At 29.3% G+C, this 26,989-nt stretch overlaps 1 protein-coding gene and 1 pseudogene across 1 annotated transcript; one reads left to right on the top strand and one right to left on the bottom strand.

Annotated features, from left to right (window-relative positions):
* The window catches only part of LOC142320400 (general transcription and DNA repair factor IIH helicase/translocase subunit XPB-like), a 46,568-nt pseudogene extending 26,451 nt beyond the window's left edge, over positions 1-20,117 (bottom strand).
* Positions 20,118-20,233: 116 nt separating this feature from the next.
* Positions 20,234-25,066, top strand: LOC142320398 (uncharacterized). The gene is made up of 2 exons (XM_075358098.1): positions 20,234-21,609; positions 24,679-25,066. Exons 1-2 carry the CDS (start codon positions 21,285-21,287, stop codon positions 24,867-24,869), a joined length of 516 nt encoding a protein of 171 aa, XP_075214213.1. The 5' UTR covers positions 20,234-21,284; the 3' UTR covers positions 24,870-25,066.
* Positions 25,067-26,989: the final 1,923 nt, after the last annotated feature.

Raw genomic sequence — 26,989 nt, 5'->3', positions numbered from 1 at the left:
ACTATGCTAACATCATTAAAATTCAATGTAAAGATTATTAGGCATGATGTTTCCAATCTTAATCTAAGAATTTTATGTAATAACAACATATTTAGTACTAATACAACTTTTCTAAGAATCATTTAGGGTAAGTGGATTTGTTTTAGAACCCTTAAATGAAATTACAAATGAAAACGTTTTATCCATAAAATATGCTTTGAAATATAGTTTTTATCCATAGATAGAATTATATAAAGTTATGTTCGGTTATAACTCATAATCCTTCAAGTATTTATTATTTCAATAACCAATTACAATATTTTTCCCTTTTCAATTATACATTTTTATGAAAAAAACTGTTTATATGTTACTGTGTTCATTAAATTTAAATCCTTCTAATTCAAATGATATACTGGAAACACATCAAATGTAATTGATTAAATAAAAGGATACATACACAAATACATTAAGAAAAAAAACTTATACTCAATTTATATTTTTCATTAATAACAGTGATTAAATTGTTAAATATATAAATAATATACATACCACATGGAAGGACTATGACTCCAGACCTCGCTCTACCATTGCCAAACATTTTATGAAGACTCTTTTCTTGGTATGGTCGCAAAATTGCAGATGGTTTCAAATCGATACTAATAAGTGAAACAAATAAAGCAATATAATTAAATATTTAATAACTGAATCGTACATTATCAATAAAACTGCTAATATTTGTTTTTTTTTCTAATTTTTAGCCCAACTGGCTGCTATGGACAATGACCTCTGTTAAGACCAGTAAACAATTAAAAATGAACTGCAACTTCTACAGTTTAAGTTTGTTTGTTTGGAACTGCTTTAATAAGCAAGTTTAGAATTGACATTTATCTTACTTCAATAGCTAATTTCTTAAACATTTCATGTACGAAAGGACCATTTTTCAGGACTGCCATATTTTATTACTTTGAACTAATCATTAACACAATTATTCAGAGTTTTAACTTCAGGTGATTAGTTATTTCAAGTTGGAAAAATGACTTCCTTAATCTTATTCTAACCAATAATGACATTCTTTCTAATCTCTGTTAAATTGTTAAAAAAACTATTTAAACATTATTCAATTTAACATTCTTCCTGACAAAAAAACTAGTCATAACATACCTGAATATCTATAACATTAAGAGTTTAATGGAGAATTCCAAGGTATAAAAGGTAAATTAAAGAAGTAACATATATTTAAGTAGTGCAAATACCATTCTCAAATTTTGTAACTAAACCACTTAAAAACAAAAATTACTGTTTCAAAACCACCTGTTCAAAGACTACAGCAATAAAATATAGATCTGGTACAACTACAGGATCAATCATAAAATATTCATACTCACTTAATGTCTGGATTAACGGTGTCATTCCTAAAGTCATATTCTGCAAGTAACGGATGCTCTAATTCAATACATCTCTTTTGAACCAATTCAATTTTTTCCTATAATAAAAAAAAATTATTTTAAAGGATGAACTACAGAACTACTTCATCTTATAATTTACAAAACAATTCATATACCTGTAACAGTTTTCTCTTTAGTCCATCTCATGCTACAAAGGATATGTCCCAGAGAGGATCATTCTTTCTTGCCAGTCAAATTTTATTAGTTTTGTGGTGCAGATCTGATCTTACTAGATTCTTCATTCTAAGGATGCCAGGGCATGGACAGCCAGTGAATTCTTAATATCTGTTACAGGGGCTGCCTGCTGTACTGACTTGATAGCTGATTTCCATTTTGTGGCCACACTGCAAGTCTAATTGTGACAAAGGCTGTTAGTCAGCGTCAAGTGTCAGCGTCAGCGTCAGCGTCAAAGGAAAAAATCATAAAATCTGGTAAATTATCTAACCTGATGAAAGAATTGTAATTATTTCTTCACCTAAATACCCACAAATACATGAAAAACAATCGTGTAGTAAAGTAGTTATAAAACAGTTCCTCAAGTATGAAAAATTAAAGAATCTATAATTATAATGTCTATTTCAGGTTTCAAAAAAATTAATATTTAACTGTCATTTGTTTCTTCAATGATACTATTAAAAAAATAATGAGAACCTGGAAGGAAGATTAGGATATCCATAATACAATATTAGATCTTTATAAAGATTTTGAAAAAAAATCTGATTTTAATAATGTTTTAACATTTGAACCATTTATTTTTAAAATTGACACAAAAACTGAAAAAGGTTTGATTAAATTATTAAGAAAAGGCCTTTCTCACATCAAAAACAAAATTAATTTAAGCTTGCATAGAATTAAAACTTATTTTATGTTTATTTAAGCATGTTAATCGACACAGAAAAGCAGTCAACCCTGAGAGTTTATAGGCATCCTAACAAAAAAAAAAACATCACTCCTGAAAATAGGATAACCATTTTCAATAACAAAAGTATGCTATAAGTCACAAGAAATTATGTAAGGAATAAGTGCCTTCTTTAATGAGAATAACATAGTGTTACACATAAGCTTGCTTAGTCAAACTGTAGATGATATTCATTACTAAATGTATATCCCACTAGTGGTATATTCCCTCTGCTGATCACATGAACAACCAAATAATAAACATTACTGCTCTTGAAGAAACTAATTCTTGATTATTTTTTATACAAGTTGTTTAATGTATCATATTAATAAGACTGGGTAAAGAGTGTAACATCACAAATTAATGCACAGCTTCCATCATGATTACTGAATGTTAGGCCCCATAATCATACTATAGGTAGCTGCACAGCTCCTCCACATAAGTGCAATCATTATCAAAAATGACACAGCTAATCTCAAGAATAAAAATCATTCTATATCAAAATTATCAAGGTTACTATAGAAAGTGAAGAGTAAAATGACTAACTATTTGCCTTCTTCACTTAGTGAAATATACTATTGTAGACCAGCATCCTAAGTCAACCTAAGTACAAGCAATTTCAAGCCCAACAATATCATTTTCTTTACCAATAGGATAATGGATATCATATACAGTGTAATAAATATCTATATAATTTGGTGAGAATAACTAATAAGTAGAGACTGTAACACATGATATACAGACACCACAAAAATAAATTAATAATCTGCCCTTTTCTGTAGGAAAAATTCTATTGTAAACAATGTTCCATCTCAGCAGAAAAATGGATTATTGTACACCTACAGTTAACTACACAATAAATTCTAAAAATATACAAAAAATGTTATACTAATTTCAGGTAATTTCCCTTTCAGCGCTTATTTTAATAATAAAAAAGTTTTTACCACTTTTCAAAGATGTATCCTAATGGTTTTAAAACATCTGAACTATATCAGGGAAATAACAGCACATTTAAACAGTGCAACCAGATGCAAATTACAGCTCAATCAACAAGGTGTAGGTCACATCAAGCTCAGTAAGCTGGTGAATTGGCTTATTTAAATTGGTGAATTTATTTGTATTTTATTTTATTATAAATTATTTTGTTATTTGGATTTCTTAATACGTCGACGGACCATATTTTTTAAAAACAAAAAAGTTAAATTAGTAGCAGCATGATTCATAATTTTAAGAAATATGACATTATGTTTGAAAAATGAACAAACTTTTCTATAAAAAGAGTGTTACATTTGTATGAGTACACATACTCACACAGACTTGTTAATTCCGAGAAGTAACGGTGGGGTTAGACCAGTGAGAACATCAGAAAGCGTCAGTTTTGTGTTGGATTTTAACATGGTTAGTTTAGTGCAGTGAGTACGTTAAGCAAACTGATCACGAAATTCATAAACTATGATTTGTACAAAATACAGATATGAGAATTTAATGTCAAAGGCCTTTCCATAAAAACATTTCATGGATTTATCAGAAGACTGCTTTGAAATTGTAACATGTTATAATGACAAATTATGTTTAATATTATAATTAAAATTAATTTTGGATTGGCCAATGCTTTAGTATTATAAGTATTAATAAGATATTTTGTTAAGTTCTGATGTGTTTCTTCTATTACATAATAGTGGTTCTATGAACTCAAGTAGACTAGTTATGGGAGTATCGAGTCAAATGTGTTTATTGTCATTTTTCTTTATTTTTATAATTAATGTGTATTATTCATCGCTGTTAGTAATATTTTTTTTGATCTGTTGAGTTATTTTAATTTTTTTTGTACAACTGGAGAGAGAAGCATAAGCAACATAGTCCTAGTACACTGTTTCGCAAATCCCAAAAATAGTAAGTTCATTTTTTATTTATTACAAGTTTATTCTTTATAAATTATAAAATTGTTATTTTTGTGTACAAATTAAATTTGATGTTTTATCAGAAGCAAATTGGATGTTTTTGGATTGTGTGGAACTAAACAGAAACAGGGTGAAAAAATTGTGAATGGGTGTAAGATATTTTGAAGTAGAACTGATGTGTTGTCTAGGAATGGAAAGGCAATTATTATGAGTAAAAAAGATGTGTATGCTTTACAAGCAACAGAATAGATTTCAGGTAGAATAATTGACACTTATGAATGCACAGAAGGTTACTAGAATTGTATAACTATATACACCTCATGTGGTTGTGTAAAAGTAAATGGAAAAATGCTTCCTATGGAGGATAGCTTCTAGAAATCAGGACAAGAATTTTGGCATTTGTTTTACTAGTAAGGTCATTGACCAAAAATATGCCAACAAATTATGGTGATCTACACATGGAGACTGCAATCAGCATTATTCAACTTACGCGTATCAATCGAAACCAGTTTATTTCACATGTCTTCAACCACAGACATTTTTATACTTACTTCCTGCCTTCAATTTTAAATATTATTTTCTGAAATATTATAGGAATTTAGGGACAATCAGGTTGTAAGAATGAAGTTTATAATTTTACTGAGCAATCTGCATCTAATGCAGATGTATGTATAATGTATAATGTTTTCTAATGTATGTATATTATATACATACATTAACAATAAAACAGAGTTTGCAGTCAAATACATAAGCAATTTATTAAATAATTTTTTTTATTTTGCACACTAATCAAATTACATTACTTCAAAATTGATTCCCCAAATTTTCACTGTACAATATTCACATTACCTGGTTTAGTTCAAATGATACTGTCTTCAGTACACCCTCCTCCTCATCATCTTCATCAGCTTTATCCATTTTATCATAAAAGTCAGATATATCTTCCGGCACAACAACTGGTTCTTCCTCTTCACCAGTTGCGCCACCTGACTGAATATCAGTCTGTTGCTGCTGCTGCTGTTGTTGTTGCTGCATACTGTTGAACTAAAAGCATTAAAATAATTGATTATCTGCAACATTAAAATAATTTTAAAATTGTAAATGAAAAATAAAATAACAGTAACAAAATTAGTCATTATATTATGAAAATATTTTATTAAAAGAACAGAAATTATTTTTACAGACTATCTTCGTATTACAAAAAATTAATCGTAAAATTAAATGCAATTTATGAAAACTTTACAATAAAAAATTTGTATAGTAAATAACCTATATTTGTATAGTAATTTGTATAGTACAATAATATCTTAGTCTATTTATTTATATAACCATCACTAACACTGACATATCTGTTGAAGAAACTTAAAAGCTTCAAAATAACCTTGTCATATTCATTTGCTACTACCACTTACTTATCAATTAATGCGTTCTTTCTAATTCACGATCATTTTTGAGTCACCTGCCGATTAAAACATTTCATAAAATTTTTGAAAAGACTGACTTTTAGCCACTCAGACCTACATCCAAAATTTTGAATGCATTGTGCACAAATAACACCATGTCTTTTGTCAACTCTATAAATATTTTATCTCAAGTAAAAATGTTTCCATCGATTTAAAATAAATCGTTTCATCTTTAGCAGAAGCTATTTTCTTAACCAAAGTATCAGTTTTTTCCATAGTCCCTCAATTGCGAGAGACAGAAATTTAATAATAAATAAAATACAAACACGTAAAACTTTTTTAAACCATCGGATATGAATCAGAGATGCAGAAGGAACAAAGCGACAAAAAATTGATAACTTATTTCACTACCGTAACAACTTTTTGTATCGTACAAAAACATAATACAGCTGCTAATTAAGCACTATAAAGCATCAACTAACCATGTACATTATAATTTAACCGTAAATTAAACAATAAATAACAGAAATATTTGTCCCTATAAAAATTACTGAATCTGACCAAAAATAATATTTTATATAATACAATAATTAACCAGTTTTTACTGAAATAACGATAAAAATGACAAAAAGGAGATAAAAAATGTTAAAATTTTAGCAAACTTTAAACAGTTATAAAAAATAAACCAAACCTGTGGGATGCCTTTTTTATCAATTATATTAGTAGTAATTGGAGCCACTTCTTTATCAACATTTCTTCGTAAACGACATTCTTGAATAACTGGATCTTTAAGTAATTTCTGAAGAACATCTGGGAATGGCGATTCCACAAAATACTTATTATGTTTTAAAACAAGTTTAACCTGTAAAAATTTGGGAATAATTTTATAAGTATACCGTAAAAATAATTTTTTGGGTAAATACTGATAATGACACAACAAATTGTAGTATAATACTTATTATTAATAAACAAAACATCAATCACTTGCTACGTAAAATCATTTCTACTGGAATAATATATATTTTAACATCATTTATTTTTTACTTCTTTAACCTAATAAAGTTCATTTCATTTAATAATAATAATAAACATATTATTTAATACAAACAAATATAAATATCTAGTAAATTTTTTTATTAATATGAAATTTCTTAAGAAAATAATAATAATAACTGAACACCTGGCAATATTATAGTTTAACTTTTCCAATATTTGCATAAAGCTGAAACTTATTTTTAATATTATTAAATTATTAACTCTTTTCTTTATTTAGTATTATTCAACTCTTCATTACTTTTTGTAGTATGACATATTATAACATATTTTATCTTTTAACATAAATATAATTACTACATTGTACACGCTACGTTATAATTCAATATTTGTCTTCCTAAACCTCTTTAAACATCTCTCTATTAAAAAATTAACCAAACCTTGATGGCTTAGTACAAGGTTTGTTCAAAAAGTATCCACCATCATTTTTTTTTGTTTTGAAAATATTTGAGTGTAAGCAATAAAACTTGGTAAATAGCAACATTAATAAACTACTGTGCATGAATGTTTTTTACGTAACTTCATGAAACATGTCAGTCTGTTCAGCAGCCAATGTGTACATGTTACTGCAACTGGTTTTTTTATTCTGTGTATAATGATGAAATGCTTGAACAAGATTACCGTATCAAATTCTGCCAAAAGATCGGTGGGTGCCCAAAGAGAAAAAATTTGAAAGAGATTAATTAGGTTTGGTGAATGAAGCTGCAGGAATTACACAAATTAAATAAAAAGTGGTAAAATCATTTTTATAGTGGCCAGACTTCATTTGAGAATGACCAGTGTACTAGCAGCCCAAAAACCAAAACTTAAATATCACTGACAATTTATGCAGTTTGATGCGGAAAATCATTGGCTGACTGTCCAAGAAATTACAAATGACATTGGTCTCATGTAATAATTATAACATATGATTCAGGCATACACAAAGTGACCATATATCTCTTGTCAAAATTGCTTTCACTTGAACAGAAAAAAATTCATTTTGATGTCGCACCAATGGTGATTCCAACTTCCAAGACTGTAATAACTGGTGAAGACTCTTCAGTAAATGGGTACATACATATATAGATATTCATTAAATGGGCAATTTATAAGTATATACTGCAGAATCTAATTCATATTACATACTTGCACCCACACAGATGTACCAAGACCCCCCCCCCCCTTTATTAGTGTAATATTTCAATATTACACAAACACAACAAACATTGTGAAATCTCAGAATACAATTGTTTCATATGTTTAACTATTAAAAATTAGACATTATGGAAAATTTGTTATCGATCTGTAAATACTAATGAAAATAATAAGTCTGAAAATAAAAACTTATTAATCAAAAAGTGATAAAATAAAAATATGAAAGAACTGTACCTTTCCATATGACAGAGTACAAAGCCTAATGAATTCAATAATGCCATCTGGTACGCTTGTTTTACTCAATCTCTTCAAGTATTCAATTATATCATGAGTCTCCAAACCGACAATGACTGCAGCATATAAGGAATAAGCAGTCAATTTGTACTACCGACAAAAATAAAACATTAAATGACATTATTTCAAAAGTAGCAATTAATCACTAAATTCACTAAACAAAACATATTCATTTTTGTTCAGCGTAAGAGAAAAAATTCTCACCAACCTTGCCCTGGATTCAGTCGTTTCACAGTTATCAGGGAACGTTGACCGGGTTGGGAAGGGAGTTCGGGGTTTCAAACTAGTGACGGGTGAAGCAATGGGTGAACTGCAGAAGTCTATTAAACGGATGGAGGAGAAAGTAAAAAAGCCTGTCTCCTTCACCTCAGTTGCTGGAGCACCTGCACCTAAATGAGTTGGTCCACCGCCGCCAGTTCAGGCACCAACGACAAAAATTAAGCGAGCCACTGTCAAGGTAGTCCCGATTAAACTTGTCCAGGGGCTTCATTGACAGTGACAAAGCTAACTCTTAAAAAGGTTCTGGACCCAAGTCTCCTGGGTCACGAAAACAAGGGAACACAGCGTAATCTTGGAAGTCGTTTGAGCAGCAGGTGAAGCAGCTGCTGGAGGCCGACATTCTACAGAACGGGCTGAAGGCTCAGTTCCTGGCTGAGCATAGGCCGCACATACTGGTGTATGACAGTGGCCAACTTTTCTGTATATAAGACCGACTTTTTATCTTAAAAGTGTGTCACGATCGACTTTTGTTGTCATAGGCGTAGTCTAAGGGGGAAGAAGGGGTGTGAAATGCATACTATGTTTATACATTGTGTTTCAGTATAAGGTGCATTCCAGCGAAGTATGGGTAAATAAGTAGAATATATTATTTTTTAAATCACTTATTAAGTTTTCGAGATATAGGCTCATGAAGAAAATAAATTTCCAGACCCAATTTTTGATAGCAGCATTCCGTACATGCGGTACCTAAAACATTTGATTTTCCGACTCTTTCTCAAAACAGATTTTTACTAACTTAAAATGCAATTTAATTTTTTTATCAACTGCAATGTATAAGTTGTACTATTTGTTTGTAAATATGAAAAAGTTGTTATAAAAATGCACAGTATGGCTGATAATTTGATATTTCACTTTCACGTTTTTTGGGCCAGGAAAATTTATAATGAAAAAATAATATGACTTACTTTTTGCTAATCTATCAATAGCTCGTCGAGTACACCTTGTACTGAAATATAGACATACGGCTTATCTATCTACATAAAAAACAACAACAATAATTATTTAAAGGGCCAAAAAACTCACGTCCAGGAGAATTAAAAGAACATGGATAATTATTAACAATATTTATTAATTCAAAGTAGCTACAGATAAAGACTTTGGTCACACCTCTCTCTACTGCAGTCCAAGATGTGTAGTCACTGTGCTCTTTCGAGGCACACAGCAGCCAATCGCCCTGCCAAGACAGCACCTGCCACTGCCCCGCCTGTACTGCAGTGAAAGGCTTTGATGCTGGACACCGGATCTGGGGTATGCAGTGCAGGGCACATAAGATTGCTCATATGAGAGCTGTAAAGAATACAGCTTATAGCAACGCCTGAATTAGGGGAAGCCTTTGAAGGCAGACCTCACCATGTTGAACACTTGCACCTGGGGCCGTTGAATCTGCATCATTCCCTGGCAGCCACAAGTGAAGCTATGAGGATCCTTAAGGAGTAAAACCTTGAGGTCCTCTGGGTCCAGGAGCCATACACAGTCGAAGATAGAGTGGTCAGCTTCCACGGGGTGGATTTTATTCATTCTCATGGGAGACGGCCACTCTCTGCAATCATAGTCAGCTCAGATTCGTTGGGTGTCTTTTGGATGCCCCATTGGTTTGATGAGCAATTCACCGTCGTGTGAATCACGAGGAGTACGCTTGATATCATGCTAGTGTCAGGATACTTCCAGCTTGGATGGAGTATCGATGACTTGCTGGTGAAGTTGGGCAGGATTCTGGTCGGTCTCCCATGCACCAGAGTGCTGATTGCTCTGGACACTAACACCAAGTCTTCCAACTGGGGATCACCACTCACTAACTCCAGAGGTGCTGGTCTCGAACAGTTTGTGGACACCAGGAACCTGTACTTGATTAACAATACAGAACCACCAACTTTCTCTTGCAAGCAGGAGGAAAGTTACATCCACACAACTTTGGTGACAGGTGACCTGCTGAGAAGTAATAGTAGTTGGACTGTCTGGCCCAAGGCCAGTATGAGTGATCATAGGCATATAACTTAATTTTATTTCATTAATAACTTCTGATATTTTTTCATATTTTTTTTATTGTTATTTTTCAATTATTATTTAACGTAATTTTTTTTTACAATCAGAGGTTAATAATTATTAATAAATCAATATATTTAAATTAAAAAATAAAGAGTTAAAAAAAGGATATGAGGTCTCTGATTCAAACTGATGTGCCTTCCCCTTATAAGATTCAATTTCATTAATTAAAATTTAATTTGGCTATAACTCTGGAACCAATTAAAATAAGTATCACTTATGATACATCATTGAAAAGCTCTCAATGAGGGCTTATTACTGCAGTTAAGAAAAAGTCCATAATCCAACATTTTTTTTGGATTTTGAGCTTTTCTGGACACTCTTGGTTCATTCAATTGCAATCAAAAGGGGAGGCGAACAAGTAGATGTTACAACAGTTCTAAATTCAAAAGTTCTAGATCCTACGGCTAATTGTTTTCGAGTTATGCAAGATACATATGTATGTATATACAGACATCACGATGAAACTAATCAAAATGGATTCAAGTATAGTCAAAACGGATATTTCCGTTGAAATGTGGAATTTTTCACGATCACAATACTTCCTTTATTTCATACAAGGAAGTAAAAAAAAAGTTTTACATCTGTAAACAGGTATTTTTTTTTAATTTTCATATTTTATTTTACAGATTTAACTACTTTTTGTTCAGCCAGTTCCTGTTGAACAATGAATAATATAATTATAAAAAAAGCAACTCTGTCATATACGTTCTCAGAAACATTAAATGTATTTCAACCAAAATAAAGACTGGGTCAGGTAATGTAAAACAATAAATTACCTCTTTCTGGAGGAGAATCTGTCTCCACACACAGTAGAATTGATGTCAATAAAAAAACCAATGAAAAAAATTATAAAATCAATAAAAACCAATGTAACAAATTATAAAATAAAACAAAACAAATAAATAATTAAAATGTAGTATTAATATAGATAAAAAGAAAAAGGTAAAAGAAGCTTTTGTTTTCATAAATAAAGATTATTTAAAACATCAATTTTTCTCCCAAACAGGATAAATCATAAACAATATGAATTATAATATCTGATAATTTTAATAACTATAATAATTATAATTATTGTCAGGTCTCTCCAACAGCATTCCAATAAATAACTATTATTAATATGTATTAGTATACAAATACCTCATGTATAAATTCTGGTCGGCAGACAGGCTCTGAAATAGCAATAAGGAAGTCATGAGCGTGTTTATAAACTGGTGAAAATGACTCTAAAAATATATGACCATTTGGGGCCTGTAACATTTTGAAATCAACCACATTTAATAGAAAAAGAAATTTACAAATACATTATTAAAACCATATAGTGTTACTATCTCTAAATTCATAAATGATTTCCAGTTAACTCTAAAATAAATATATCTTTTATCTGATCATTAACTAAATACATTAAATAAATACATGTAATATTTTATATGACATCAGGAAAGGATAGGTTTGCTATTAAGTGGACAAAAAAAAAACTATCAAGTATATGCCTGAATCAGTAGTCAGCAAACTTATTAGTCAAAAGAGCCAAAGATCAGTGTACAATGATTTAGATTTCTTTTGAGAGCCAAATTTCTTTTGAAGCATGTTTTTAGGAGTCAGTTTAAACTAGCTACTAACATTAAATAAAACCAGATATAATAATAATCTTATTTATTGACAAAAAAAAAAATTCTTTACATTAAAATAAAACTATTACAACACACATTTAATGTGAACAATGACCTTGCATTCTTTAGAACATTTGGATATACCAGGTTTGTATGTCATTTTTAATTTCAAGCAGGATTCCAGGTTCTCATCAATAAAACGATTTCTTAATTTATTTTTGATAAGGTTCATTCACTCTTGAAAAAGATTGTTCGCATGAATATGTAGAGCCAAAGAGTAAAGACCAGCAAATGCTAGTTTTTTTTTAACTGATCATATGAATCAGGAATACTATTCCAGGGGTTGAAAATTATCATGTCTTCCTTCTCCAGGTCTTTCAAAGCAGATCACTTTTGCTATAAACTAAGATCACATTTATTTTTCTCAAATTTTTCAACATCAGCATTAAGACATTAAATTTAGTGCTCTATAATTCTTTGTTTATTAATTCCAGTAATTGCATTTCAAAAGCACCAATGTCAACATTAAATGGAGAAAAATTCAATTCTGTTACGTCAGATCAAGAAGTTTTTAACAAAGGCTAATGTCTACGCACGCTACGCTATTTCTGAATTCCTGAAACCTCCACAGAAAAGCTTCCTCATACTTAAAATTGTTTTGAAATTGCACATGTCAGTTAGAGAGTTATTTTCTTGACGACGTTTCAGCAGGCTTGGAAAATGAATAATGTTTCTCTTTCAAAATCTTAAGCAAAAGTGATAATTTTTTTCTAATGAAATAACTTCTTTCTATATTGAAAAAGTTGTGTTTCCTTTCCCCAGTGGTTTACAATTAAACCCACCGGGTTGGCCTAGTGGTGAACGCATCTTCCCAAATCAGCTGATTTGGAAGCCGAGAGTTCCAGCGTTCAAGTCCTAGTAAAGCCAGTTATTTTAACACGGATTTGAATAATGGATCGTGGATACCAGTGTTCTTTGGTGGTTGGGTTTCAATTAACCACACATCTCAGGAATAGACGAACTGAGAATGTACAAGACTACACTTCATTTACACTCATGCATATCATCCTCATTCATCCTCTGAAGTATTATCTGAATGGTGGTTACCGGAGGCTAAACAGGGAAAAGAGAGAGTGGTTTACAATTAAGATTATTTAGATGAGACATAACATCTACCGTAAAATTTTTGGATCTCCTGAACATCCATTAGTTCAGGATAGTCAACATCCTTTTCAAGGAGAAATGCTTTAATTTCTAATAAGGAAGCGAAACGTTTTAAAATGTTTCCTCTTGAAAGCCAACGTACCTTATTATGCAGCAAAAGATCTGCGTATTCACTCTCCACTTCAACTAAAAATTCTTTAAATTAGCGATAATAAAGAGCTTTAACTACAATTGGTTTGACAACCTTGATCACTAATTTCATAACATTGCAAATTCCTTCTGGAAAAGTCTGTGCACAAAGTGCTTGTTACTGAATGATGCAATGGTAAACAAGTATCTTGTGATTAATTTTTTCCTTCAAAATAGAAACAAAACCTTTTCTCACTCTGGTCATACTTTTTGCCCCATCAGTTGAAACTGAAACAATTTTATCGAGTGGAATATGATGTTTCTGCACATATTCAATGATACCATTTGCAATATCATGTTCATCGTCGCCATATGTTTGACCTTTCAGCAGCAATAAACCTAAAAGTTCTTCTTTAGGACCCACACATGAAATAAATCGTCCAAAAATTGAAACTTGCACTGTCATTTATGTCACAAGATTTGTCATCAACAGCTATTGATAAAGCTGAAACAATTCAACATCTTTGATTTGCTGAAGACATTTTGACTGTTCTGTCTTTTACTGTTTTAGCAGGCAGCAGTAAGTCTTTAATTTCTTTAAGAAAATTTGCCTTATTCTTAAAATCCAGAACAGCTCTTGGATACATTTATAAAACAACTTTTAATGTGTTCACCGTCTGTGTATGGTTCGCCTCTCTTAGCAATCTCTTGACTAACAATAAAGCTTGCAATATTAACACTGTGGGAAGATTGCACACAATAATTAAATCCAGAACTTTATATTTTTCAGAAGAGTCAAGAAAAATCAAGTTTTGTATTTAATTCAGTTCCTCAACTGCTTTCTTCCTCGCACCACCGGCAGGATATTTACTGCCAAATGATGAGTGTTCAGTTGTAACGTGTCTCTCCAAATTTGATTTCTTGTTATGTGCCAATTATTCTTGACAAATAAGGCAAGTCGGAAGCCATTTGAGTTTTGTATAAATGCAAATGATTCGATCCATAAATTTAAGGTTTTAGTCTTGTATTTTCCTTTGCTTCTTCTTTGTAGCCGTGTCAAATATGTGCACCTAAAAATATGTTTTGTTTTATAACAATAAAAGCAGCAACACAAAGTTATAACAACTTGATAAATAGATGCCAAAAATACCTATGAGATCTGCTGCTGGTTAAAAGATACAAGCAGCTTTACACAAATTCGCACGCGGCTTTGTGTAAAAAGTAAATGACAAGCTAATATTGTTTCTGTAAAAGAGAATTTTTCAGTTTTATTTTAAATAATGTGAGATCTTTTAAATTTTTCAATAATTTATTAAAAATGACAACATTAGCTCTTTCTAATAAGGCTTTTTCTTGTAAGCTGAAGAATTATGTTCAGTTATACAAAAATAGTCCTGTTGCTTTGTTTGATACATGTGGAAATTGTTATTTTTTAAGAAAAAGTGACTAGTCTCGTGACTAGTCTTTTTAGTAAAAACTGCACACTTATAAATAGAAATGCATAGATAAGTAAACATTTTCAATTTAATAAATATCTCTAAACAATTCATACTTATTGGCACCAAACAATAATCTGACATTTTTACTGTATCTTGAAAACACACTCTGACTTTTCAAGGGATCCCCAAGAGATGATTTTACTTCCTAAGAATAATAAATATTTAGTAACGATGAGAAACTTAGCATTTTATTAAAAACACTTCAAAGGAAACCAGTTTGATTTTGTTTCAAATTAATCAATTCGATCAACCTAAGAAAATTTGTCTTCTAATAAAATACCCAGAAATGTTTCACTATATACAACAAAAATATTATCATTAATGGGAATTCTATTCACACAATTAGTAATATTACAATTACCTGAGCACATGCAACAGTTTTATCCATATTTAAATTAGATGTTTACAACACAAGCAGTGGTTAACTTTTTCAAGTGCTAATGTAGAATTTTCAAGAGCTTTTAATTAATTACCTCTGAATTTAGATACAGTTACCCTCCTTGTAGATGACAATGCAAGAAGTTGATAATGATAAAGGTTAGTCAATATATTATTCTAATCAAAAAATTTTACATTCTATTTTTTATAATTTTTATAAATATTTTTGAAAATACAGACAATGAAATTGGCCTGTAATTTTGTACATTTCAAAATCTTTTTTAATTCGGGGGAATAACTGCAGATGTAAAGGGCAGCAGGAAAATTTTCCACTATTGTAAGATCACACACAACTTTTAAAATACTAGCAGAAGTTTATCAATACCCACTAAATAATTACTCTTTATATTTAAAATAAGTCCTAACTTCCTGAATATCAATGAAAAAAAAAGAAGATTCATTAACAAAACGATTCAAAATAGTGGTTTTGTGTAAAATGCAGCAAACACATGCATTGCATTATCAACCTAAAGGCTAATAATATATGTAAACATTCAAAACAAAAACTATTTCATTTATTCAAATCCCTATCCATACCATCTCACTGAAACAAACAACTGACCAAAATTATGTATGCATACGATAAGCAATTATTAAAACCAATATAATCCAATGAAATCTACTTTATGAGTTACTAAATTTAACCAAAATTTAAGCTTGAAGTTTTTTTAATTTCTATGTTAGATTAAAAGAGCAATGAAAGAAACTTTAAAAACAATTAAAATGTCTAAGTAAAAACTGTATTAAGATCAGATAACATGTAAAATTTAATTTAATCAACAATAAAAGGATTCAATAATTAAAGACAAATGACAACAGCAAAAAGACTACTTAAAAAAAACAGTCTGATGTACAAGTTGACATCCCTTACATAGAAAATATTGACTGTTTGAAAAGAAGTTCCATTATTATAACTTTTTTATTTATTTCAATGTTACCTCCGCTTGAAACAGAACCAACACTGTGCTGCGATAAGATTTTTATTTTCTGAAGGTGTAAAACCAGCCAAAATTCACTCACAGATGTTAAACACTATGGAAGAAAGTATATTAACGGTGAAAACATTTAGTGATGTGGGACAGTTAAAATCGGGCTGAAAAAGTGTTATAGATTTTTATCATAGCAGATAATGAGTGAAAATTCTGACTGATGCATTGAAAAATTCCATTAATGATTTTATTTGCAAGAAGACAGATAAAAATTTGGGAAATTGATGAAACTTATAGTGCTGGTTTAATTCTGAAGGTGTTAATAAATAATTGACTGTATTTAAGCACACATTTAACGAGTATGCAGAAATTTTTTTTTTTTTTCATATTTGTGCTGGTGAATACCAACATCCCAAAAAATCATGAATTTATTACCATAAGTAACATTTATAAAATAATGATTCATAATTTCATAGCAAACAGATTTAATCATAAATACTAAAAGGATGAAAATTAATTTTTATTTAGGTGCATCATGAACTGTTTTAAATGGAATTTCAAGTCATGCCATAAGTTACATAAAGAAAAAATAATTATACAATAAATATATTTAATTCATACAACATGTAAACGAAATTGATACTAACAACTCATAAAGGTCTAGATGCATGATCTGGTTTAAGAACCATCTGTGATCGATAATCTTTTGCACCAAATTCATCCTCAAGTGCTCCGCTATCATTAGCTTCGGCATTCTTTTTGGCAGCATCTGGAATTCCATCTGAAAAATGTATAAATAAATTTTAACATATAAAAAAAAAAATAATAATCATCTTAAAAAATTACCTCTGTAATTTAAAATTACTTATACTCTAGGGCATTTAGAGATATATCAACCATGAAGCTGTAAAAATGAGGAACTACTTTTCAAGAAAAATAAAATAAACATCAGAGACAGCTATAGAGTACATATAAAGTTTATATAAATTCTAAAAACATTAGGATGTAAGCTATACCTACTATATAAGTAGGTGCAGCTCAGGAAAGATAGGCCTATCTTTTAAAAATGGCAATGAGTAGAGCAGGTAGGAAACAAATCACCAGTTCTTGGAATGGCATATTATAGCTCTAGTATGAGGATTGTTTAATCAGAAATCCAGCCCTCATGTTTTCTTAAAATTACAATTTCAATTCTGCAAGAGCAAACACAAAAGTAATGGAAAATCCTTGCTGCTTCCAGCCCATTACTAAGTGGAATAGTACTGAGGGCCACTTGGCTACAATTTTTGGATAGCTTTATTAAATAAAAACATGTTAATAAACATGAGTATTCTTTAAAATTTTTGGCAGCAAATCAATTCTGATGATTATCTTTTTATTATTTTTAATCATATATATATTTATTAATTTAGTAAAACAAATTCTTTTTTTTCTATATCTTCCTCTCTACCAATTAATACCAAAAGCATTGACAAAATTCACCACAATCCGCCAAAGTACAGAATCAATAACAGCTCTTACCTTATCTTGTTTTTCTTTTTTATAAATAAAAGCGCTTTCGAGGAATTTCCTCATCAGTTGAAAAAATATTTAACTTATTATTTTAAACATGATATAATATATGTAGTCAATAATTAATTAAATCTTTAATTTTAAAAACAATAAAATTTTTTTTATATACATGTTTGCGGCCAGCTACTAAATACACTGCTTTAATACAAAATTCTAAGTAATCCAAACAAATGGTGGAGGAACATCATTTAATTCATTTTTTCATTAATATTTAGTTTACAATTATTTACACTTCTAAAATAACAAAAATTCCATACTGCACTAACAAGCAACATTATTCACTTGGTAAATGCATCCCTTACAAAATTGTGGTACCACACCTTGACTAATACAAATCGCAGAGTAATACTCTGAAAATTGAAGGGTATAAAGTAAGGATAAAATCAAAATCATTTAAGAACCAATATAATAAACGAGTTCCCATTGATCACAATTGTAAAAAATTCAAAAGTTTATCAAACTTACCTGGAAATTTGTCCAGGTGCTCTCAAATGTCAGCATGCATTTTCAAGATACAAAAATACCTTATGTTTGATTCCCAAAAATATTACAAAACATTACATCCTGCTTGTTAGTTTCCTGCTCTAATTATCGGTGAATAATCATACCAGTCAGTTTAGTCTTCTTTGTTTGAGAGGGAACTGATATCTAAAATTTCTCATTCCCTGTTAGTATTAGGTAGAAGAATGGAAAAGTGAACATGGAAATGATAAATTTGTTATTTTGGTATCCTTGTTTCTTTTTTAATTAAATTTATTTCATAAATTTTCTTTCCTGAATCTAATAAGTGTTTCACTTATGCAATAATTAATATATACTGTAATATTCAGCCGGAACCAGGGCTACCCTTAAAGTGATCTATTATCTGGTATTCAGCAGAAATTGGTCCATTTTTTTGTAAAATTAAAAATTTAATTGAGTCACCTGTCTGATTTAATTACAATTGCAACCTGTTCTTCCTACATCATGTTTACCACCGGGACGGGATTAATTATATTAATATTACAAGATTGAACCAGGTAAATTTATCTTGGTTAAATTTAATTCTGATGATACATAAAAACAATAAAGTATAGGTATGTGTGTATAGTTTTGGATAAAGACGACTACAGTGAAATAAAAGAATTTTCACTTGAAATGTCAGCGATGACCTCATTATTTTTAATGGAAAATATATATCAACAATTTTCTTTGAAAACAAAATTAATTATTCCCAGGCCAAAATGATTCTGAAAAACAGAGTGATAATGTATAAATTTTCATTATCACTTTATGTATTTCAAAAACTGCAAGAGTTCAAAATAATTTCACACAGGCAATAGTCTTATTTCTTTGAAGAATGACCCCTTCATATAAGGGCAAAATGAGGTTTCCACCTAGATGAGCATTATTCTTGTAAATATGATGTGAGCTTTTGGTGAAGAATTATTTAGTTAAATAACTCATAATTATTTAGTTAGAAGACTCAGTTCATTTTCCTGTAACGAACTGTTAATTTCCATTTTAATGCCACTAGTTTTGATGTTTATTATTAATTTATTAAGTATAAATATAATGTACTTAAATTACATTTTCATTTAAAGGAAAAAAATATTTTAGTTAAAAAAGTTTACACATACAATAAGTTTTTTTGGAAAACTGTATTCAATTTTGTAGTTTTCTCATTTTCTTAAATTCCATATTAATATATAAAAATAACAAATTACCTTCATCGTTTCCTTCAACTGGATCATCAGCATATTAATCTTCATCATCTTTCTTCTTTTTCTTGGATCTTTTATCTGTAAAATAAAATCAGATAAAAAATAAAAACAGTAACGTAGAATTATAAAAGTATTATCATCAATCATATGATCAACAGAATTCCACAAGTAATTATTGATTCAAGAATTTTGTTACACTAACTAAATAATTTTTCGTAATAGGAAAAGTTTTTAAACATACAAGATATTTTCTACTGAAAGGAAAATTATGTGCAAAGCTTGAAATTTCACAAAGTAAATTCTCCACCTTCAATTTCTGCAAATTCAAAATTATATATCTAACAAAGTTCTAGGTTATCAAAAAACACAAATACTAACCGAAATCTTTTTTAGTACGCTTTGGGCCTCCCATCGCGATTTAAACAAAAGACAGCTAAATTGCACAATCTTACTTCGCAACCGTAACCCAACTATGAACACATTTTAACATATTATTTACGTTGGTTGCCTATACATATATAATATAGCTTTTACAATTACTATCACATCTGCAGTTTACAAGAATTAGCTTTCGTTTTGTAAGACTGCAAATCACGACTACGATACAACTTTAAACTTCAACACTATCGATAGCTCTTCGAACTAAATCATTACTATCGAACTTCCAATTATTATTTTGTAAATGAAAAAAATTACTTACTAAAAAAAAAATTAATACTTTAAAATAAAATTCTACATTCCTCCACATCCGAAAAGATGAATAAAGTTTAAAAATAGAAGAAAAACTAAGACATTCTAGTAAATTAACATTAGTCAATATTTGGCATGAAAAAAGCAGTTCATAATTCGATATCTATTGCACATCACAGAATTGGAACTAACCTCAAATAATTTTCCAGAGTAACGTTGAAATTTTCAAAACGTTAGCAGGTTGTGCGGTGTTTGCTCATTCTTATTGTAATTAGATTTGCTTATTTTTTCAAAAATACTTTCTTCTTGCAGAGGGTCAGTCAGCAGATTAATTTAAGTTTAAAACACGAAACTAGCGACCTTAAGTTATTCTGATAGATCATGTATTTTAAAAATGTATAAAAGTAAAATAAAGCTGTACTTAAATGCGGTACCCGAAACTATTTTGTACCGTTATTGACTGACTTATTGTTATGGCATTGACTCATAATACTTTATGTAGTAGATTATGTAAATTTAACCATTTACGATTACTTTTTAATTTAGTTCATAGACATACTAGTAAAAGTAGTTCAAGAAACGTTCTAAACTACGATGTTTTGGATATTTATACGGAAAATTTAGTTCAAGAAAATTGCAATAAATTTAATGAATTTATTTTCAAAGTATCATTAAACAAAACAAATTTAATCAATATTTTTACCAACCCTTGTCAAATATTGGAATTGCCTGATCATTGTACAAAAGAACAACTTGTTTCCAAAATAATAGATTCTTTAAAGGTTCACAATGTAAATAATACTGTTACTTGTATTAAACTATGTAAAGAAAGATCATACTGTTTACTGTATGGATTTATGTTATACTTAACAAAATTATTTGCAAAATTAGGAGAAAAAGAAGGTTTGGAATTAATGCAGTCATACCATAAGTGTTTGTATGCAAATGAGTTTAAGAAGTACTGTGGTTTTAAACACTACACCGCTCAAATGTTATTGTATTGAGGAAATTTTTCTGAATCTCTTGATATTTTAGAACAGTTATATCAGAACTGCTCAGTTAGTTTAAAGTATGAACTAAATTACATAATATATGATATCATCTCTGATGTAATAATGAAGCATGGGGAAGCTTTATTGGTTGTAATGACAAATTTTATTAAACAATTAGCTGATAAATATGATAATTATTATCCCATGGCTATTTTATGGAGATCATTACAAGAAAGTGAATGGTTTACAGATCAGGAATTAGCAAAAAAAATATTGAATAATAATGAGGAACTTATTATTGTAATAAAGCCATTGGTACCTGTTTGGTGTGTTTCTTACATGCAGTGCCATAAAATTGATGTTGTCCATAGACTGTGTGAAGTGTTGCTGAAACTTAATGCCATCGATCAATATTCATCTGTTCTTCATAGTCTTTTTGACTATTATTGTAAGTATACAGAATAACTTCACTAGTATATTTATATTGTCTGCCACTGCAGCTTTTATTAAAATAAATTGTAATGATAATTTTGCTCAGGCATCTCTCACTTCAACCAAGAAATTTAGTAATCTTTCATTTAATTCTAATTTCTAAATAATAATGTAGGTTACCCAAACTGGTAATCAAGGAAAAGTATATTTTCATTTGATTAGCCTACTTCATTTGTCATGAAATCTGACTTTCTTGTAACATTTCATTTTAAAATATGTTTTTTCTATGTAAAATTATGTATAAAATATGAGGAAGAGTCTAGTCCTTGATAAGCAGTGCAAGTGTATCAGTGCTTCATTAGTGGATTGATAGAAATAAAATCGTTTGAATGGAAGCTTAGCCATTTAAGCACTATCTGCTTTTCTTCTTATTAGACCTGAAAGATTAGACTCTAAGAAGAGTTCTTCTATGTAAAAGATACACTCTTGGGAAAAAAACAGTAGTAATGGAAGGCTGTATTGCAACAATACAACCTTCTCAGAAGTACATGTTATTTGGGCTTGATTGCAGAATTCAAGTGATTTCTGAGATGTAGATTGAACTGGTGGAATTGTTTTCCTGGGTATACAGTACACCAAAATTATCTTTAGCTCATCAAAAAACAAAATCAGTATGATGATAAATTTTCTGCTGATTGTTAGGTAGGGTTTTGGTTATTTTCAATTTTGATGAGGACATAAGGCAAATAAAATAACTTACTTTCTTGGTTTCCAATTTTTGTTAGTGGATCCAGGTCTCACTTCCAGAAAGTTGTATCTAGGAATACCCAATCTACACACATTTGGTACGGCATTCTTGTTACAGGCTCTTTATTGAACTGCTGATCATGAACAGTATGGTATAATTATTATATTTATGTATGACTTATAACCAGATTTCATTCACTGTTATGCACAGATTTTACTCTGCTATGGTTCAATTACTGTAATGGTCTTTGGTGTCATTATTATTGGTATGTGACCTGGTTAGTCTTTTAAAAAATTTTCACTGTTCAGGAACTTCCCAGTCGCTCATATATTTGCTGTATATATGCTCACATATATAGAACATTTTTGAATACAAATTTTCTTATATTAGGCAGAAATTCATGTTGAGGTTATCTATGACATTGAATGTGTTATAATATTTCAAACGCATATTAAAATTGTATTTAATTTAAAAAAATATATAATATATACATCTTTACTGTGTCAAAGTAATCCTTCTCCAGCTTAATAATAGTTTAAGCGGCTATAGAATTAGGATAACTAGTGATTCACCTTGTACTTATTACACAATTACAGTAGTAGTATTAAAAGTAGAATGATCTGAACGGATGAAGAAATACTGGGCAGCTCGGAAGAGTAAAATAACACGCTTTTCTCAGAAAAGATTAACTAAAATTGACTTAAGTGGTCCCATGTTGCACGTAAAAGCATAATAATAATATAAATATATATCACACTAGTTATCCTAATTATATAGCCACTTAAACTATTATTAAGCTGGGGAAGGATTACTTTGACATATTAAAGATGTATATAATATATTTTTTTTTTAATTTAAACAATTTTAATATGCGTTTGAAATATTATAACACATTTAATATCATAGGTAATCTCAACATGAATTTCTGCCTAATATAAGAAAATTTATATTCAAAAATGTTCTACAGATTTCCTAGGTTACTTTTCTATATTATATATATATATATATATATATATATATATATATATATATATATATAAATTACAAAACAGAATACAAAACAAATTACAAAATACAACATATAAACCACCAAAACAGTAATTAAATAAGTAACTTAGCATTATTATTAATTTCCAATAACAATTTTCGCAGTACCCCTTATCTTCAGTTTATTAAATAATATACACATCTATTACAATAAAAATATTCTTTAATTTTCTGAAATTTTATTTGAAATTATGTTTTATATTTTGAATAATATAATAAGTGTATATGTAAATTTTGATGTCCCATTATATATGTTATAATATTAAATTTGATTAACAAAGTTTCAATATTTTTAATTATTTGAGTATTCAAAAAGAAAATATATATTCTTAGTTTTAAAAATTAAGTTTAACTCATTTATTTACTCATCTATTTTTTTTAAATAACACATTGGTCAGTATGTGATGAATTATTTGAATTTTAAAAAAAATTATTTATATTATATATATATATATAATACTAGATAAAAAAAATAGTGTGGGATATACAGTCTATAACATGTATTTTTTTTTATTGATGTTTGTTGATTACCCTTGAAATTTTGTTTTTAGTTTAGATATTTCTGCTGTAGTAATAATTATTTGATTTCATTAAGCATTTATTTTTTATCTGTAGAAAAATGTTGATAGAATAAAAATAAAGAGCAGTTTCTCACTGTAAATTTTGTGAGTTTTATTAAATTTTTTTTCTATCAAGATAATGTAATGCATTATCTCTCACCAGGAGTACATTGTTTTTACATATGTAGAGCACATTTAAGAACCTACAGTTCTGAGTTATTTCTCTAATAATAATGTTCACTTTATAGTCAAACTGGCTCAGTAAAGAAGATGGTGAGAAAACCACTTCGATTTTCACTTTCCTTATTAAGCTTGGCATGGGGTTCTTGTTAATTTGGTCATGGTTATGTCAGTTTCAAGAGGGAATTAAATCTCATTAGGTCACCTACAATCTTTTTAACTAGTAATTAACCTTCTTCCTAACAATGTTTTTTTTTAAAACTAGTAAAAAGTGTACAGGTGCGTGAAAAATAAAATAAAATTTCTCCTTGATAACATTATTAATTATTACTGTTTTATTACACATTTAAACACATATAATATTTAAAAAATTTTTTAAGTTGACACTAGTTATGAATACACTATTGTAAAGTAGCTCTGAGTTAGAAAAGACTCATTTGACTTAAAAATTAGTGACCCGATTTTTACTGCCTCTATACTTTAATACAACAGCCTGTTAAGACTGACACATATTTTTTTAAATTTTAAAATACTTATACTTATTTTACAGATTCACAAAACAATTTAAAAAGATGTTCTGCTGTAGTAAAATCAGCTTTGGATCTCAATATACCACTGAAAGAATCCTATCAGAAACGCTTTTTAATATTATTAACTACTGGAAAGTTTGACAAGTCTAATCGCAAGAGCTCAACAGAAATACCCAACAGTATCAATTATCAGATAAATTTAAACTTTTAATGTTACTCGTACCTGTTTTTATGCTTAAAAAGTAGTATTTATGTAGTAAGTGGCATAACTTAAATTTTAGCAATTTAATAATTTTGTAATTGTTAAGTTTTTGTCTAATGTAAATTATTTATAAATAGCTGATACATTGTGCTGAATAACTGTGTTTTAAAAATGTTAACTGCTAATAAATCAACTATTTATTTAAATTTATTATGTTATTTATTTCATGGTATTTTTCAGGTATTTAACTACCAATTTTTTATTGTACTGAAAATTAACTAAAAGAATACTAAAACAAAAAAGATAATAATGTGTTATGTTAATTTAAGTAAATACGTATCCCTACTTTACACTTAAACACAGATTGTAAAAACAATTTTCTACTTCTTTTTAATAGATGCTATTAATCCTGGGGTTTGTTTTCTAAATTTTATTTCTTTTTTGTTTTTGTTATTTGATATAATTATACAATTATATACCGACTGATGTGGGATTCCACAAAAGTCAACTGTTGGTATTAGTTTTTTTTTAGGTTTTTCTGTTCTAAGTAGTTCTAAGTTATTGACATTACTATACAATTTCAGAGTTGTTTGATATTGTAACTATATAAAGGCATTTATAATAACAAACAAACTAATAATCACACAGCTCTCACTATCAGTAAATTGCATAACAATTTAGCCACACTTAAAACTTAATAAAATAAGCATTATATAATAATTTTTTTTTTTTTGTCTTCAGTCATTTGACTGGTTTGATGCAGCTCTCCAAGATTCCCTATCTAGTGCTAGTCGTTTCATTTCAGTATACCCTCTACATCCTACATCCCCAACAATTTGTTTTACATACTCCAAACGTGGCCTGCCTACACAATTTTTCCCTTCTACCTGTCCTTCCAATATTAAAGAGACTATTCCAGGATGCCTTAGTATGTGGCCTATAAGTCTGTTTCTTCTTTTAACTATATTTTTCCAAATGCTACTTTCTTCATCTATTTGCCGCAATACCTCTTCATTTGTCACTTTATCCACCCATCTGATTTTTAACATTCTCCTATAGCACCACATTTCAAAAGCTTCTAATCTTTTCTTCTCAGATACTCCGATCGTCCAAGTTTCACTTCCATATAAAGCGACACTCCAAACATACACTTTCAAAAATCTTTTCCTGACATTTAAATTCATTTTTGATGTAAACAAATTATATTTCTTACTGAAGGCTCGTTTAGCTTGTGCTATTCGGCATTTTATATCGCTCCTGCTTCGTCCATCTTTAGTAATTTTACTTCCCAAATAACAAAATTCTTCTACCTCCATAATCTTTTCTCCTCCTATTTTCACATTCAGTGGTCCATCTTTGTTATTTCTACTACATTTCATTACTTTTGTTTTGTTCTTGTTTATTTTCATGCGATAGTTTTTGCGTAGGACTTCATCTATGCCGTTCATTGTTTCTTCTAAATCCTTTTTACTCTCGGCTAGAATTACTATATCATCAGCAAATCGTAGCATCTTTATCTTTTCACCTTGTACTGTTACTCCGAATCTAAATTGTTCTTTAACATCATTAACTGCTAGTTCCATGTAAAGATTAAAAAGTAACGGAGATAGGGAACATCCTTGTCGGACTCCCTTTCTTATTAGGGCTTCTTTCTTATGTTCTTCAATTGTTATTGTTGCTGTTTGGTTCCTGTACATGTTAGCAATTGTTCTTCTATCTCTGTATTTGAACCCTAATTTTTTTAAAATGCTGAACATTTTATTCCAGTCTACGTTATCGAAAGCCTTTTCTAGGTCTATAAACGCCAAGTATGTTGGTTTGTTTTTCTTTAATCTTCCTTCTACTATTAATCTGAGGCCTAAAATTGCTTCCCTTGTCCCTATACTTTTCCTGAAACCAAATTGGTCTTCTCCTAACACTTCTTCCACTCTCCTCTCAATTCTTCTGTATAAAATTCTAGTTAAGATTTTTGATGCATGACTAGTTAAACTAATTGTTCTGTATTCTTCACATTTATCTGCCCCTGCTTTCTTTGGTATCATAACTATAACACTTTTTTTGAAGTCTGATGGAAATTCCCCATTTTCATAAATATTACACACCAGTTTGTATAATCTATCAATCGCTTC

This window comes from Lycorma delicatula, chromosome 2 (genome assembly GCF_047948215.1).
Source record: "Lycorma delicatula isolate Av1 chromosome 2, ASM4794821v1, whole genome shotgun sequence".
In the NCBI taxonomy this organism is placed as follows: domain Eukaryota; kingdom Metazoa; phylum Arthropoda; class Insecta; order Hemiptera; family Fulgoridae; genus Lycorma; species Lycorma delicatula.
The sequence above is the reverse complement of the archived record's forward strand: the minus strand, read 5'-3'. Positions and strand labels throughout refer to the sequence as shown.

Bases quoted from the DNA above. Each gene is read 5' to 3' on its own strand.
- LOC142320398 (XM_075358098.1), top strand. From the start codon at position 21,285: ATGAAGCATGGGGAAGCTTTATTGGTTGTAATGACAAATTTTATTAAA. The intron at 21,610-24,678 runs GTAAGTATACAG...CTTATTTTACAG, and splicing joins TAGTCTTTTTGACTATTATT to ATTCACAAAACAATTTAAAA.